General features: G+C 38.2%; 1 protein-coding gene across 3 annotated transcripts in view; it reads left to right on the top strand.

The window, feature by feature from the left end:
• The first annotated feature begins 243 nt into the window (after positions 1 to 243).
• LOC133151956 (zeta-sarcoglycan) overlaps positions 244 to 17,575 on the top strand; it is a 159,523-nt gene continuing 142,191 nt past the window's right edge. For 2 of the 3 annotated variants that reach the window (XM_061275404.1, XM_061275402.1), the window contains exon 1: positions 244 to 1,008. Coding sequence is in view for 2 of the 3 variants with exons in the window: in XM_061275402.1 (XP_061131386.1) it covers positions 970 to 1,008 (39 nt within the window). In the remaining variant the exon portion in view is untranslated. The remainder of the gene's footprint in view (positions 1,009 to 17,575) is intronic. The other variant, XM_061275403.1, reaches the window with a different exon arrangement.

A 17,575-nucleotide genomic window follows, 5' to 3' on the forward strand; every position in this document is an offset into this window, starting at 1 on the left:
AAAATAATAATAAAATAATTTAAAACGTAAAATCGTTCAAATAAATCACTGCGGGAAGCGAGAGTTGTAACAAATAGCTCACAGCTACGTCCGGATGTCGCTCCTATAATTGTTTCTACGTCAGAGCCCTCAGGAATAGGATGGATAAAGTTCTGAAGTAAATTGTTTCTAAATGTGGCAAAAGACAAACCTGATTTAATTTAAAAAAGGTGAAAGCTTTAAAAGTAATGCAAAGCCAATTGATTGTTTTTCTTTTACGGTAACGCACAAACACGCGCATACGCGCGCACTAACACACGCACGGACACACGCATACACAATATGAATAAATTAGACCGTACACAGCCTAAGCCTGTGTCCATCTCTCCTCCGTCTACCAACTCTGCCGTTCTACTCTCATCGTCTCCTCAACAACCCCCTTTCTCCCTCACACACTCCCTCTCTCTTGCTCCCTCACATTCTGTTCTCTTCCTCTTATTTGTGGAAGAGCTGCTATCTCTGGCGGTTTGCCGCATGGTCGCTAAAGACTCAACATCATCTGCTTCCCGGACTCTTCAACACTGCTGCACGGGCACATGCCACACGGATGTAACGGCATTCACCCGACCGCACCGCAACGGGTCACTGGAGATCAAGACTTCATTCTGGCAGAGGGTTTGTAACTGAGACCAAGAAGGGCGATAAGTGCGCATCCTCTGCATGTGAAGATTGAACCACTTTGGCTGGATGACGGAGTCCAGATTTTAGCAACACGTCCACCCAGGAAAACGCAACTCTCCTCAGACTCCATTGCTGCGATGTAATGATAGCGATCAGGATGATGTTGGAGCAGAGTTTGGCAATCTAAACAGCATCCGAACTTTTCTCAAATTCTATTTATAGGCCTATGTACAGTTTCCTTGTTTTGGTCATCGCACAGGACTTCTATGCTGGTTCCAGAGTAGACTCATAGCCCGAACCGCCCTCCTCATGGAACGATCAGCATCTTTGGATATAGAAGCGCTCAAGGTAAGACGCTCAGCCGACTGTTATGCGCTCACCCCCGGGGGCAGAGTTAGGATTCACCGCGCTTGCGATGCTGGGTAAATGGATGTACGGGTGGCCAGTTGGACGATGACTGCGACCCCCCCCCCCTCCTCCCCACCCTTTTTTTTTTTTTTTTTGACCCGCACCTGCAAGTGGGGAATTAGGTCACCGGTATGCTGATATTAGATCCACGTTCCACTTCTAGATTATTTTAGTACAAAATATATATATAAAAAAAAGGTGGGATTCTCCAAACACGCTCATCACGCTCTGCTTAGGGCACTAAACGGATTGCAGTCGTGGTATGTCAATTCAGTGCGTGGGGCGAATTTCAATAATGCTTGGCTTGCACAGAGTTGCTGTGTGCGTCGGTGGGATACTTAGCTTGAATAACGGGACGGAAAGGTCCAATGGGGCGGATTCATGTGCAAGAATTTAGGAGAAGTGAATAGGGAGGAATAATCTACCCCATTGCTGTTTTTCTCTTTCAACCTCCACTCATGTGTAGTGATAGCAGCAGTTCGTGATCATTTTCAAGTGCAGTGCACAACACCCACTTGAAAGATATTACTTGCTGCTGGAGTGGGTGTGATGTGTTGGTACTTCTGACCAGAAACACGCTATATACAGTATTTTTATCCACGCTATAAAGACAACGGAGAAGTTTTGGCGATGATATTAGGCATATCTTCACAGTGCACGATTTAATAAGAATCAACCCAAAAGATGTATCAAAATATCTGCTCACACTCATAAAATAATAGTCCGGGGTAAGGCATATGCATTTCTTTGTACAGTCTAATATTAGGGTTGTTGTGAATTTAATAAAAAAAACTAAATTTTGTTAAATGAATGCTTGTTTCCTTGTGCTTGTATGGGTTTTCTTCATACGTATCCACGGGCTTCATCCACCATTCCAAAAACACGCACGGGGAGTAAAGTGAAGAGCATGTTGTCAATGTGAGCCAAATTGTTGTTTGTCTATATATGTGGGTCCTATAATTGGCTGGTAAGCGTACCCCACTCCTTACTTAAAATGATCTGGGATCGACTCCAGTTCAGCTCATTCGTGACCCTAGTGAATCCACCAACTGTGAAAAAATGGAAGGGCAAACGGCACAATCAAAAGTACAATTTCTAACTTTGTCAAGGCTTAATTTTAATACATGTCTCTTGTGTTGGATGTCTTTAGATTTTCAATGTGTACGCAAGGAAGTAGAAATAATGTAGGGCTACTGTAGCCTACATTTATCTTCTATATCAGTGAGTGTGTGGGCTGTGTTGGGATAAATATTATTCACTAAAATCCAAACGTGCTATAATTAAATAAATCGCAAAATACCCAAATAACCATTTCCATGTTGTTTTTCCACACATGCAACTAACTGACTGGGAAATTTGAGTTACATAATATAAACAAATTCTAAAACTTTGATCTGATGTTACAGCGTCTGTTGAGAAATTTGGTTAAATTCAGATTGGGGTTAGATTTCATTTTACTGGGGAACCTTTCTTCCTGTACTTGTGGGGCTCATTTATGGACGGACGGGTAAGCAATTTAAAGGGGTGGCGCCTCTTGGAAATGTTTGTTCAATCAAAGACACAGGCCACATGGGCAGTCGGTAAGAAATATGTGGCTCCTTTTTCTTGCACTTTGTGAAAATGTTGATATATGCTTTTAAGTAATTTAAAGTCAAATTTCATATGGGACTGTGATGCAGATGATAATTTTGTGTAGAAATTTTAATTTTCCTCTATGCTGCCTGCTGTTACTGGTAACCAAAAATGGGATAAATCTGCAAATCGAATCGATGTCATTCGCTTGGGGTTTGACATTTCAAGCTGCTTTTTATGTGATCACGCGTCTGAAAAGAAATTGACTTTGCTTTGGTATGCTGGTTGCTCAATCGAAAGATAAAAATCGACATTCTGATTTAAAAAAAATAACCTTAAATGTTAATCAGTCTACTTAACCTAAAGAACTGTTGGGCATATTGTATTGAGTAATCTGTAATGCATATTGATTGTCTTTGTTTGTCCTGATGCCATAATTTGTGCTAGCTGGTGACATTTACTTGATTTGAAGTGGACATGGTAACATACTCTATCATAAAATGTCAAGCATTGTGCATGACATTTTATGGAAATTCATCATTTTTGTATTTGGTGTTTATTGCAACACAGGCTATTGTCACCTCTTGATTGCAGAGTAAGCCCTATCAAGTGTCAATTTTAAGTATGGAGCTGTTAGTAGGTAGCATGCAGTGGAAAAGTATATCTGAACAACTATGACTCACACTATATTGGAATTTTTCTTTCAACCTATTGTCCCGTAAGGTGTTCTTAAAGGCTTTTTATAGATGCGGTGGTGCTGAAAGGCTTATTGCGAATGAAGTTTAGTGTAATACTTCAAAAAGGCACTCATTAAAAAATATATATATATTGTTGAAGAGACTTTTTCCATGTTATTCCCTCAATTAAAATCAGATAGGCTACGCTGAGTAACAAAAAGAAACTAATTCAAGTAAAACTGCCAAACCTCTTGCCAGGTGTCATTAGTAAGTTGTTGGCATGGCTAGGGCACAGCTCCTGTGGCCTAACGTAAAGATTTCAAGCACAAAGAGCATTTTTGGGTGTCCGCCAATGAAATTTCAACCAATCGGAGTGTGAGTGCGTCAACCTGTCTGCTGAATAAAAATGATTTTTGTCCATTTCCACCTATCTATCCATCTATTCTTCTGCTTATTTCTTGAGATGGTATAAGATCCTTGGCTCTGTTGAATGCATCTGCTTTCACCTCTGCTGAGCAATTTTTAGAGAGAAGAGCGAAGTTTATCGTCGTTGAAAAGTCCATAATTTCACACAGAATAAATAATCCTAATTAAATGTGCATTCACATGTAAAATATAGTATGGTATATTAAGAATTTGGTTTGCTACCAAATATGGCTTTAAAAATTTGGAACACAGCCTTCCTGTCAAATAAATATCCAGTTTCTTTGTGCAAGTTTGTGTGTGTGTGTGTGTGTTTGTTTGTGCGTGTGTGAGTTTGTTCCATAAATGCAATCAGAGGATATGAACAAGGACAACTTTGGGGACGTTGGGATTATACCACTTTAGACCCAATATACAATATTAAGGGCTTCTTTGGTGTGTGTGTGAATGTGATTAAAGTGTCACTGCTTGTAAATCACTTCAGGTTTCAATATCAATTTGGGAAGTTTAAGTGCTATTGACGGTCAGAAATAGCTGGGCCATCAATTACATTCATTAGAATCAATCAAGGCCGTAATGAATTTTTGTCCAATTGAAGATTAAGATCAAGTTGTATCTGTAAAAAACAAATAATTTAAATTTGCACTTGTAAGCTCAAGTCTAGTCTTTGAAGAGCTCTTTAATAGCTCGAGTGAGACATCATTCTTTCATCTCGTCATCGCTGAAAATTGATTTCACAGAAGCTCTGCACATATAGACTTGATTGAACATACAAACGCTGAGATAGATAGTCTCGGCTGATTTTTGCATTTTAAATAGCATATCTGTAAGGCTCAAATGCTCAAAGGGGCACACATTTGCCATAATATTTTTGAAATATCAATTTACCATCTATTCAGCAAAGCAGGTTTGGAGCTTCTAAATGACCAATGCTAACATACAGCCTGCTACAAGAAGTCCTGATGTTACATGTGACTAAACTTCTTTCAACTCTTTATTTCCTTACATATGGATCATCTCTGCACACTGTGATAAGTGGTGCCACCATGCTTACCTCTCGCAAAGCGCTTTTGCAGGTGGTGCATAATGATAATGTGTTTGAGACGAGGGCTGGTAAACATTTTAAGTAAAGGTGTGATTAATAGCCAACTTCTGCCAGTACCTGAGCACAAAAAGGAAAAGATCAGGAGTAACATAAGACATTGCACAGATTTTTTTTCAAGATTAAAAGTCAAACAAGTTTTTATTTTAATCTATTTTCAGTTTTATATATTATCCCTCAGCGGATGTGTGTCAAAATATTGCCAAGTAAAGTTTCAGAACATCTAAATGATTGGAAGCTGCCTATTAATTTGTCTGCAAAAAGATATCCATTGCCTTTTAAACTATAGCCAGAGTGAATCAACATTCGCATGGTGGCTGTTTACCCACCGAGATTTCGTACCCCTTATATTCAGTAGCCACCCGAGGCTAGTTCATTCATGCGTTTATGGGCACTGAGCATCCAAAACGGTGCAATTAGTGGTTCAGTGATTTTTTTTTTTTGTTTGTTTTTGTTTTTTTTGTTTTTTTTGTTTTCTCCTCTCTCCTTTCCAAGGCCACTTCTGAATATGTTGCACAAAAATAATATTGAATAAAACTCTAAAACGAAATCTGAGGTCTAAATTTGATGCTCAAATAAAATCCTACAATGTGAAAGTTGCATAAATTGTAAAGGGCTGCATTTCCTCACATACTGAGGTTGATGTGAAGCACCTAACAAAACTAATGCATGCCATCGCCACTCTTTCGGACGTTATGGTACTGATAATGAGCCACAGCTATTTTTCTTTTTACATTGTGATTAATATTTAAAGGGCATTTATGATGCACATAAACAAGTTAAATGACTGGTATACTAATACAACTATGCATATATTATTATATGGGCACTAGCAATTAGTTTCTTTCTTTAAAATGTCACATGGAAATAAAACTTGCTGAATCAAACATATTTCAGTCACAATAGCATTCCAAAGTGAAGGACTTTGGATCTGAAACCAAATTGGCTGGAATGACATTCCTTCCAACCACAGAGGAAATACGATGATTTTTTTTTTTTTTTAGCAGTTTCGATACAGTCAGGAATTGAAAAAAAGCTTCAATTTTATGTTTTAGATTTGGTTACGATAGCTTCTAAATTGTGTTAAGTTTAAAATGATGGTATTCAACTTCTTTTGTAAGCATTGTTTGGATGAGGTAGTAACATCCGATAACGGCATATGGAGACTAATCAAAAATATTTCGATTCATTTAACACAAACAAAACTTTATTTAGGCATGATTTTGATGATGAATCAGGAAAATACATGGTGTCATGAATACTGGAAGCAGAAGTGTGCACTTAGTCCTCTTTGGGGAACAGGTGCAGAGTTGTACTTAAAGAATAGCTTGTAGAGGCCATGAACCTACATGCCATCTATTAGCATTATTAATATCACATCCGATACACATTGAAGGTCAAAGCAGAGGGTAATGAGCTATGGGCTGATAAGGGCACATGTAATTACTTTTTTTTATGTACCCACAGTACGGATTAAAAGTTTCGCAGAAAATAGTGTTGGACTAAACCTATGTGATAAAGGTGGTCACTGAAAATTTAGTGGTGCACCTGTAGTAGTAAATTTTTTCATTTAAATTCTTTTTTTTTTTTTTTAAATTAAGCTCAGCGCTTAGGTATTCTATCCTACTGACTTATTACGAGAAGCAATGAGCGGATTAGAAAGAACAGTCCTCTGGGATATTTGATCAATACAAGCATTATCCTTACAGTACATACTGTACAATTAAGTACTCACGATTTTGTTTGTAGAGACACAAGTGTAGCTGGAGCTGTGAAGCCGAAGAAGCTTCAGAGAGCAAACATGATGGTGGGGAACATGAACCAAGAGGGAACTCCAGGGTCCACATCCTGCTTCCGATATAATAATTAAACATTAAACTCACCATTACACATCCTGTTCTCCTGGACACCAACTATGCCAGTGTTAGGCAACAGGAGGTCTATGGGCCGTATTTGGCCTTCAACTGACTCGGACTGGGTCCTTTGATTAATAAAAAAACAAAAATATATACGTTTTTCCTCTACCACATCTACCTGCTTGTGCATACTTGTGTTTTGGGTTTATAAAAAAACAAAAATTCAAGTATTTCATTGGATGTCAATCATGCATGGATTTTTTACTAAATTGCTTTTTATTAGACATCACAGTGGCCTTCAGATTTTCTCCCAAATTAATGCCGCCACTGGTTGCTGTTGAAACCCAGTAGAGTGATTTACACTGCAATGAATAGAGTAGTTAAAGTGACGAAGGCGGTAGTTGAATGACTAATGACTTTGCGTGGATGTTAGGGTAATACTATTATTATTATTATTGTAGTTATTGACTTTCTATGACAACAATAGGATTTTAGACATCATCTTAAAAATATATGGTAGCGGTCCAGTAGAACATTTTTGCTCGTTTCCAGTTAGCTAATAACATACTGTAGTATATTTACAATGCAAGAAAAAATATTTTAGGGCCCAAGAAGTGCACACATTTTCAAGTAAACTAGTCCGATCCACATGATTGTAGCTCTTGAGAGAACACACAATGTTTGAAAACTCCATTTGGCCATGATGTAAAGCCGTCATTGATCACATTGATGTCTCTTGTCATTGATGGGTGGGGCAGCAATTGTCATCATTTCCCAAACCTGTTGAAATGGATTTTGGACATGATCCAGTTGATTTTATTGGTGCGTGTGGCAAAGTAGCTCTCCCTCATATCCGTGATTAAGTCTTGATGCTACAGTGTATGAGTCACTTGCATGACTAATATAATGGCAGTGCAATCCAACATTGACACGTTGAATAAATCAAGCCAACAATCATTAACACTTCAACACTGTGTGAGTAGCTTATATGTAAAGCCTGGCTACACACTATTTGATCTTTCAACCACAACAGTTCAAGTTTCATCCTTTTTCCTTGCCCCTGTGAGGCGGTTTTTAAATATGCTAACAAGATTGACATTTATCTTGTCTGAAGGATTATTCAATTACTGTATAAAAATGTGTACACTATTACAATAAGCCATGCATGTCCCAATACTTTTATCATGTTATCATGTGCATTTTAAATTTAAGAGCAATTAAAGGGCTTACCGTATGATTTTTCTTTACCTTTCCTCGCAATTGTAAGCTCAAGCAGGTGGCGTCCTTTATTACCTTGAGACAATTATTCCCCTGATCCTGTTTAATTTGTCATTCCGATGCAGCAAGGGAGCTATCGTACTGACTGATTGTTGAAATGACATTCAAGCAGTAAATAATCTTTGTTAAAAACGATCTTTCACCAAAACGCCCACTCTACTCCTACCACAGCTACTGTAGGCTGATAATTGATGATATCGAATACTGAGTTATATTCACACTGCATATCCAATAAAGTGGCGCATCAGAGGCTTACATGAGACTTTTTTTTTTTTCCATTTCAGCCAGACCTTTATGCATTCACACCGCCAATGCGAAAAAGAAATCTAACTGTCACTGCGTCCGTACCTTACACAAGCACACGGGTTAAAAGTCAGGTAAAAAAAAAAAAAAAACTTAAATGGCCAGTGTGAAACAGCCTGATAAATAGGGGAAAAAGTGTTTGGTTCATTTCATGATTCAGTGTTCTCCTATTGGCTACTTGATTATGAGGTTTCTTTTTATTTTTGTTAATTACATTGACTTTACTATATGCAATTTAGTCCTGTTGATTAGAAATGAGACCAGGATAGTCTAGCTGATTATTGTGTCAATGCTATTTTCGTTTAATTAGCATTATTTAATGGGCTCCTTCAGTTGAGCATCAAACCACTAAATGAAGCCAGCATGGACTCACTGGAATACGCGGATGTCCTTATAAAAACAATTACACACGGTTTTACTAAACAATCACAAATCACCATTTACTGAAGTGGTAGTAGGTCGATTAAAACTGTCCTGGGCAAAGATATAAATGTGTGTTTAGAAGTAAACTATAAAAGAAGTAAACCATATCCAAGTGCTGAACACTGAAGAGAGAAAGGTAGGAGCAAAAAAACATTAAAAAACATTAAATAACATTTCGTAGTTAATTTTTGTGCCCGATTCCCCTTATTTGATTTTCTCTGACTGAAAACTCAACAGAGGCTGGAATCGTTGTAAACAATTAACAATGTTTACAAAGATAAGAAACGTTTTAGATAATTAAAGCCTTCACTTTCGAAATGCACTTCTACAGTTGACAATTATCAACGTTATTTATTTGATTTATATTTCTAGCGAGGGTGGAGAGTTGGGGAGGGGGTGAATTATTTTCTTCATCAGTGTAACCTGTTTATCGTTAACTACAAATGTATGACTACACCTTGCTTATTTTTTCTAAAAAATTAACCCCATGTACATATACATATTTTAAACAGACTTCTGCAGCAGTCGTTTACTATTTGCTCTTTATCGCGCTGTACATGAGTGCTTCCTCCAAAGGTGTGCCATATGTGCCACAGAAATGGCCCAGCATGTTTACATGAAGTCACCAGCAGCATATTTCGTCTTCCTGCATCTATCGTCTTGCTGTTCGCTCTCCTGACAAGTCACTTATCGCTTCTCCAGCTGTGACAGCGCAAAACTCATGCCCGCCACTTTTATAGGCCATGCCAGGCTGCATGTGCATTAAAAGCACATGACGCATTCATATCACTCACACAAATGTGTGCCCTTTTTTGTCTGGGGATTTTTTTTTTTCCTCTCTCAAGGACAAAACAGAGCTCATCATCAGCCAAATGAGCCACAGTGTGTCAAGGGGAGGTGGCAGAGCAATATAAGCAACGCAAGTTAGGTGGCGTGTATTTCTTATTATTTTTAGGGCTAGGAAATAAAAAAAAAAAACTAGAACTGGATCTTCAAAGATTCCAAAGGAGAGATGAAAAGCATTGCATTGACGGTGATTGAGTGACATGGCAGGTTTTTCGATATAGGGATGTTTTGGGAGTTTGACAATCCAATATTAGGATCCGTTGTGATTCAAGTCCTTGCTCTAAATTCGGTGCTTAGTCGCACCCCCCAAAGAAGTACTCAAAGCTTTGTCTTCTCGTCCCAGATATCTAGCAGGCAAGAGGAGATAGCAGGCAAGTAATCAGCCAACACATTATTAACCTCCAGACTTTGGAAAACCCTAATTCTGTTCTTCCTAATTTATTTTACACCTTAAGTAATTTATCATTCTTTGGTGCAAATCAGGACAAGAATGAATCGGACTGTTTTTATTGGGTACTTGGATACACATTATAGGAGGATATGATCTTAAATTGTAGGGTTTGTTTCAACTCGTTACCCATTTGCTTGTTAGCAGGATCATAAACAAACTAGAGTCTTTAACAGATGGAGCATAATAGTAAACATTACCTTCAGTGCCTGTCTGAATAAAAGTGTTCAAAAAGATTCTGAAACATTATCTGGTTGAAGAACAGTATAATGAGTTTGAATGCACTTAACCATATTATTTCACAGATTACAATTTTCCACTTGTTTTCTGTATTTGATAATCTGATTCTGTAATTTAGCATTCGCATTTAGGATGAGTGCGTACGAGCAATTGATTGGTATATTTTTCAATGATATTCAGCTCTGTCTGGGTATAGCCGGTCAATCTGCCAACACTGCAGTTATATTGGCAGATATTGCTATGTGTGATTCATATAGGCAAATGATCAAGGCGTACCTCAGATTTGAGGGAATAACATGCCTTTATTTTTCTGCCTACGCTGCCACAGAACAAATCCAAATCATCCAAATCGAATTAGTCGCAAAACAAATATCTTTTTTTATTGCGACACAAAGCATTTGTGTAACCTGACATGTAGTGTTTATCCTCGCCTGGGAACCCCGACTCATCGTTGTACCAGTGATTGAGTCTGGTGAGTAACCGCATTTTTGAGGCGGGGCAAACAGCGAAATGAACCAAACGGTGAAGAGTGGACATGATGTCGAAAAAGTAGGTGTCACAAAAGTAGCTGGTAAGATGTCATGACCAATCAAAAATGCCAAATTGTATCACATTCACAAAAATTGGCACAGATCCAACATATAGAGCAGTGCTTCTCAATTATTTTCTGTTACGCCCCCCCTAGCAAGAAGAAAACTATTCGCGCCCCCCCTTCCCCACCGTGACTATCCTAATTTGTCTTGTAGGTCGTAAAATGTTGCACTGTCGCAAACGTCACAGAAGTAACAATGAGAGCGCCACTGCCCCCTGCTGTGAAGATTCGCAATTACACTTTATTCTAGTACTGCCAAAAAAAAAGCCTGTTCCCCAGGGTCACACGCGCCCCCCCAGGAATAGCACCGCGCCCCCCAAGGGGGGCGCGCCCCACTATTTGAGAAGCACTGATATAGAGTAACCCTCTAGCTTGCACTCCTTTATTTTTTGCCCATTTCCTATTTTATATTATAATATACCCACAGTGGACAGTGCTTCCTTCTTGACAATCGCACCATGTTTGTGGTTCAATGAAAAAAAAAAATACAGTACAGTATATGTGCAGCCTCTAAACCAAGGGTGTCAAACTATTATAAATATAATATTAAAAGTGAAGACAGTTTGCAATTCTGGTAATGACACACGAATTTGATGCACAATTTGTCTTTGCGGGCCACATAAAATGATGTGGCGGGCCGTATCTGGCCCCCGGGCCTTGAGTTTGACACCTGTGCTCTAAACATTGTTTCCTAGTAAGAACATTAGGAGGTTGCGTTTTTAGTAGTAAAAACTGTGCTATAAAAATAGAGCATACTTGCATTATTGCTTTGGCCATGTTACTAATTGGACTTAAGTGTGCTGTCTCGACTGATAGAGATTGGTTAAGGAGAGACATCAAGTTGGGAAAGAGGAGAGTGTTTACTCATTTAATGATATTAATAGCACTAATACCTGCAGAAAGAGGAGAGATGAGAGCCCATGGTATAAAACGAAGCACAAGAGATGCAATTTGGAATCTCAATAGATTCTTAATTGAATACAGCCAGAGCTTACATAAAAACAACCAATTTCAACCTAATCTCTTATGACTGAACAGAAATAAACATACAGCTTAGTTCAAGTGAGTTAAAAGTATCGACCGTAGGCATTTATCTTTGACTTTTGTTTTGGTCGTTCATTCCAAACCAAAGCTCAAAAGGTTAGTAAGAGAAGAGAATTAAGTCAGGGCACTCACATTTAGAACAACTAAAACCAACTCAATAACTAGCAGGTGACAAATAAAGTGCTTTACACTTCTGTCATGTATCATTTAATGTTTTTATTTAGTGCTTTGATGAAATGTAAATGTAATGTCATGTTTTGTAATAAAACCCCACCATGCGAAATGAACTGCAATACAGAATTTTCCACTTTGCTCTCCAGAAAAGAAAATAATGAATAAATAAAGCAATAAAAGACAAGCATTTTGTCAATCAATGTCACAGGAGCATCACTTGTCCCTAGCTTCCCAAATCACAGCAACCGCCGTTCAAATAAAAAGTTCTTTCAGGTGTGACATCTGTGCAGGTATTGGCTGCAAAGGAATCTTGATGTTTGGGAGCATTCATCTTAACCTGGAAGCAAATCAACTCCTCATATCTTTGTTCCTGCACCTTTGCCTCAATGCCACAAAGGACGACAGGCAGCCCATGCAACTTTCATTTCCAAAATTGAAAATACTCTGTGGGGAAAATAACGTATTCCCTTTTCTTTTTGACATGAAAGACTCTTGTTTTGATATGGGACGCATGATGCAGTTTCTTTTTCACTGGAAAAGTCTCTTGATCTTGCCCTTAACCCTGTTGTTGCTTCATTTGTCTCGACTGTGCCTGTTTGAATGATGTCAATCTAGTATCTATCTATCCATCTATCTATCTGTCTATTCATCTGTAGGGCATAGCAACTTTTGGTTAGTACAGCGCAAAATCAGTCAATACAAATTCCGTTTACCGTATTTTCTGGACTGTAAGTCGCACCAGCCATAAAATACATAATAAAGAAGAAAAAAACAAGTCGCAATGGGGTATAAGCCACTCCTGAGTTTAAGTCGCACTCACAGCCAATCTATGAAAAAAACTAAAACAACGTACAGTCAGGGAAATATATCCGGACGGTGTCAGGTTCACAATCTGCTTCAAATTTGAATAGTGCAGAGATATCAGTTTGCTTCCTAAACACTGTTGCAATATCCCAAATTATAATAGGTTTCCTATTTTTCTCTGTTTTTTTACACCTGACCTGTCACTTGTTCCTCACTTGTTTCTTGATTTTACCCCTCCACCCCAACCATTTAAATCTTCCTGCCGAACCCTGATAAATAGATAAAAAAATAATAATCATTAACATTCTAAAATTGTTATTGCGTTTGGTACGAGATCAGAAAAAATTCAAAGGGGCGTACTCATTTATTTTGAGCACTGCAATTACAAAAGTAATAGGAAATGAAAGGAGCAGAGTTTAAATTGATTCCTCCACTCAGTACCGCAATAAAACCAAGATGGTGTTCCAACTGGCTTGTTCCACCTCCAGTGCCCTTTGAGGGCATGGACAGCCACTTCCTTCAGCCCAGCCTTGATCTGACCTCACACAAAGAATGTTAGCTACACGGTCATCACGCCGGGACCCCAAAATCTTGACGTTTCATCTTGTGGTGGAAATGCAGTGAACAGGGTTGCCCACTGAATCCCCCTGCGGCTGACCTTTAGATAAGTGCTCAGCAACCTTTTTGAAAACAAGCACTGCTTTTTGGTTACAGATTAATTTACGAGTTGTATAACCACCAACAAAATTTTGTTATTTGTAATTGTAAAATATTTAAAGACAAAGGAAAATAGCTGAGTGGTCACTCGTTTTTACGGAGTGGTAGCGTAAACCACAAATTGTGGAAGACAGATGAGCAAACTGTTGTAATTTTAATCATTTACCGTTAATTGTGTAAATCACATTGAGTATAAAATGCACTATACAAACTACTGCAAATCTGCATTTCTTTTTGTAATTAAATTTTTATAGTGTGTTGTGGTAGTAAGTTTTTAGATTATTGTCGTAAATCCTGGGTAACACCAAGGGGTATTCCTTTTGTCATTTTATTACAGGCATAGAAGTGGAAAGGTTGTGCAGAGCAGCTTTCCGAGTAACCCACATGAGGTGTTGAACACATTTTTTTTTTTCTCCCAGTTACATAAAAGGTTGTGTACAAGAATGACCTTGTGTGATGGGCCACATCTTACTATACTCATTCTAAACACAACGACATTATTAGACAACATGTACTCGTCCGTTCTGGTAAATTTCTCTTACATAGTACATAATTCGGTTCATCAAAAAAAACGGAGGTAAGGTGACATTTGAATCGACTGTGTTCTCTCGCAAGAGAAGTAGTGTTCCGTTTCTTCTAATGAAGATTTACAGGAGCAAAGGAAAGATCCATCACAGTAAGTGTCCCGCCATGTCTCTCCCTGACTCCTACCTTGACTGTTGCCACATTTAACACATTTTATTCCTGCCACATTCAATTTCTCTCTTCATCACACCAAACAGGAGTTTGGAAAAAAAAAAGAGGTGTGGATAACCTTGAAGGTAATCTGATATTCTTTATGGACTACATGCAAACATGTTTAAATAGAAAAGCCGTTTTAAAAAGAACTCTGGACTGAAGTAACATCGGACACCTCTTTGCATCCTATCCTCTATCGTCCCTGACAATTTTTCCTTTCCATTATTTTTGCTAGTTAGTGTCTTCAAACGACTGGTGTGTTTAATGTTGCTTCAAAGTAGTGATTTCAGAGCAGATGTCTTCTGTTTGTCCATTGGGGCAGTAGTTTGTTTTCACTCAAGTATAACCCTGTAAACATTTAAAAAGTGATGTGAGCAACCACGAAAGAAGTCAGACCTGAGAGGAAAAAAACCCAGTCTTGAGCAATAGCTAAAGTGTGAAAGTAGCATTGACAATGCCACAACTCACACCTCAAACAATAAACATGCACTCGAACATGTCAAATATCTATGCAATTTATTTCTTACCACGAAATTGTCATAATTTGATACTTTCATCACAATGTGTGATGCTGTTGCTTGGCGATTGTGTAGCAGGTAGTTGCACCAGAGGTGGTAAGAGAGAGGGAAAAAAAGTGAGCGCGACAAAGAGACTCACAGCTATTGATAGATGTTTGTTTGCCAGCTTCATGATTTTGGAGCGTATTGGAAACAGTTCGGTAAACAAGATAGTTATGTTGTTTGCACCGAATAGTAAATGTAAACACCGTTCCAAGATCTGAAGTTTCATGGATGAACAATTCAATTCTAAAAAAATACTTGTGTTTACTTGACTCGTTTGCAGAAGTCGAACATGAAACTGATTTTTGTGGGACTTCAGAATTGTTGTTTTCCGTGAGATGTTTTTCAAAATCACAAAAAAATGCATAACTCAAAGGACATTCAACATTGCCTTTCGTTGTTTGATCAACAGATTAAGACTAAATCGATGCAGAAGAATTTTCTATCATCCAACAGCAGAAATGAAAGTAAAATGCAAGTATAAGCTATTATTACATAAGCATAATGTAAATAACAAACAATATAGAAGCAGTTGTGAATGTGAAATGCAATAATAGATACAATATATATTTGATTCCTATAGCGGCACATCGTAATATTGCTGACCTGAACTAAACAGATTCCTGATCAATATCACTATTGTCTGCCTCGCCTGAACTCAGCTTGTAAGGTTTGGTAGCCAACAAGCCAATAAACAAATAACAGTAATGATTCCCTTTTTCTCCTGAGCCATGCACCATCCAAGTGTATCTCCTGCTTCCATCAAACCCCATTGGCACATTGTTTTTAGTGCTTAAATTCTTCTGTGAATGGGTTGAAACTGAGTTCAAACCCCCAACAAACTTTTTTTTAAGATGAGAAATAATGCAGTCAAGTAGAGGTGATGCAAATGTAAGTTCAGAGACTTTTTTTCCAAGTATATTTAAAGTAATAAAGACGAAATCAGCCTAAAAATCACCTTAGGATGAACTTGCAAAATTTGTCTTTAAAATGTAGACATTACAACTTTTAAAATGCATCTTAAAATGGTTTATTCCAAGATGTTGTTTTTGCCCTAATCAGTTTGTTTTACATCTCATTACTCTTTATCCAAAATAGTTTTTTTGTTCGAATCCACCTAATTACAGTGTGGCTGCATATTGCTAGCCTACAAGTGTTTATATATTTTGCTATTTTTTTTCCTCGGTTACACATATGTATGTATTAGTGATGAAAGAAATCTGTTACATATCAGATGATTTTCATCCATATTTGCAATTCTGAGTATTTTCTTTCCTCTTACAGTGTTCTAGTTTTGAAGTATTATTCACCAGTAGTAACGTGAATTCAAAAAGGCATGGAAAAAAGAGAGCGAGGGGGAGACGCAGGGAGTGTGTCTGTGCGCGCGCCTTTGAATGAGAACAGGCTGTAAAACTGTTGTGTTCATCTCTCTTCCATCCCGAGTTGAAGGCAATAATATGGTGATTGGGATATGATCTATATACTGGAGGCCTGGCCTTGTACAGCAATTGGTGTCTGCTTCGCCTCGCTCTCTCTCACACACACGCACACGCACGCACACACACACTTATACTCGTGCATACGGACGGGTCCATACACTTCCATCAAGCACAGATAACTCCGATTACAGTGAGAATTTGTTTGATAATTTAGTATTTTCTCTTATATATTAGCTAATTTATTCTTTGCCTTTTCTTGTCGTGTGTGATTTTGTGATTTGCATCCTTTTTCACCATCTTATCCACCACTTCCACTGTTCCTTACTTCCTTACTTCCTTACTTCCTTACTTCCTTACTTCCTTACTTCCTTACTTATTTACTTATTTACTTATTTACTTATTTACTTATTTACTTATTTACTTATTTACTTATTTACTTATTTACTTATTTACTGGCTTCTTTACTGGCTTCCTTCTTCCTTCCTTCCTTGCTGTGCGCACTGTATATTATATACGTGTTTAAGTATAGGTGTGTGTGGGAGCCAAGATTGTGTCACAGCTTGAGTGGTCTGACTTTTCCCAGCTCTGGATCAATGAACACAGAACAAAGAATGGTGTCCTACTATATATGTGTGCACGTGTGTGCGTGTGCGCGTGTGTGTGTGTGTGTGTGAGGCAGAAAGAGAGTGAGAGGGGAGAGAAAGAGAGATTTTGTGCGTGTGTGTAAATGTCATCCGGTTCAGACTGAAATCCCCAAACAAGGATATACGGTCAAACATATTTTCTGTCAACACGGCAGTACTAAAAAATTGTCATCATATTTGCGTGTGTGTGCGCTTCTGTCGTGCACCCCCGGTCTGTTTGTGTACTCGGGACCCTGCTGTCGTTCAGTAATCCATGTTAGGAGGTTGGGTGTCACTACCTGGATCAATAAAGCTTACCACAATCACACCCACTGTCCACCTTTAGTATAGCCTTATATTTTCTTGGCCATCTCTATTCCAATTCACTCACTAAACTCCTCAATATTTTTCCCCTCATTTCTCACCGTTCATTTTTCAAATCTTCAAAATGTTCAAGTCTTAAAATCATTCCTCGTGCGCACACTCACTTATCTTTTCACTTGCTTGCTAGTTTTCTACCCTTAAGGTTACTTACCATTCGGTCAATCTGTTTTTCTTTCACTCCATCACTGTCTTCATCAGCATTCACTCTTCCACTTCCTCCTCCGGATCTTGTTTTACTTGTGCTCAAATGCATTTTAGTAAGGT

The sequence above is a fragment of the Syngnathus typhle genome, linkage group LG3, assembly GCF_033458585.1.
Source record: "Syngnathus typhle isolate RoL2023-S1 ecotype Sweden linkage group LG3, RoL_Styp_1.0, whole genome shotgun sequence".
Lineage (NCBI taxonomy): Eukaryota > Metazoa > Chordata > Actinopteri > Syngnathiformes > Syngnathidae > Syngnathus > Syngnathus typhle.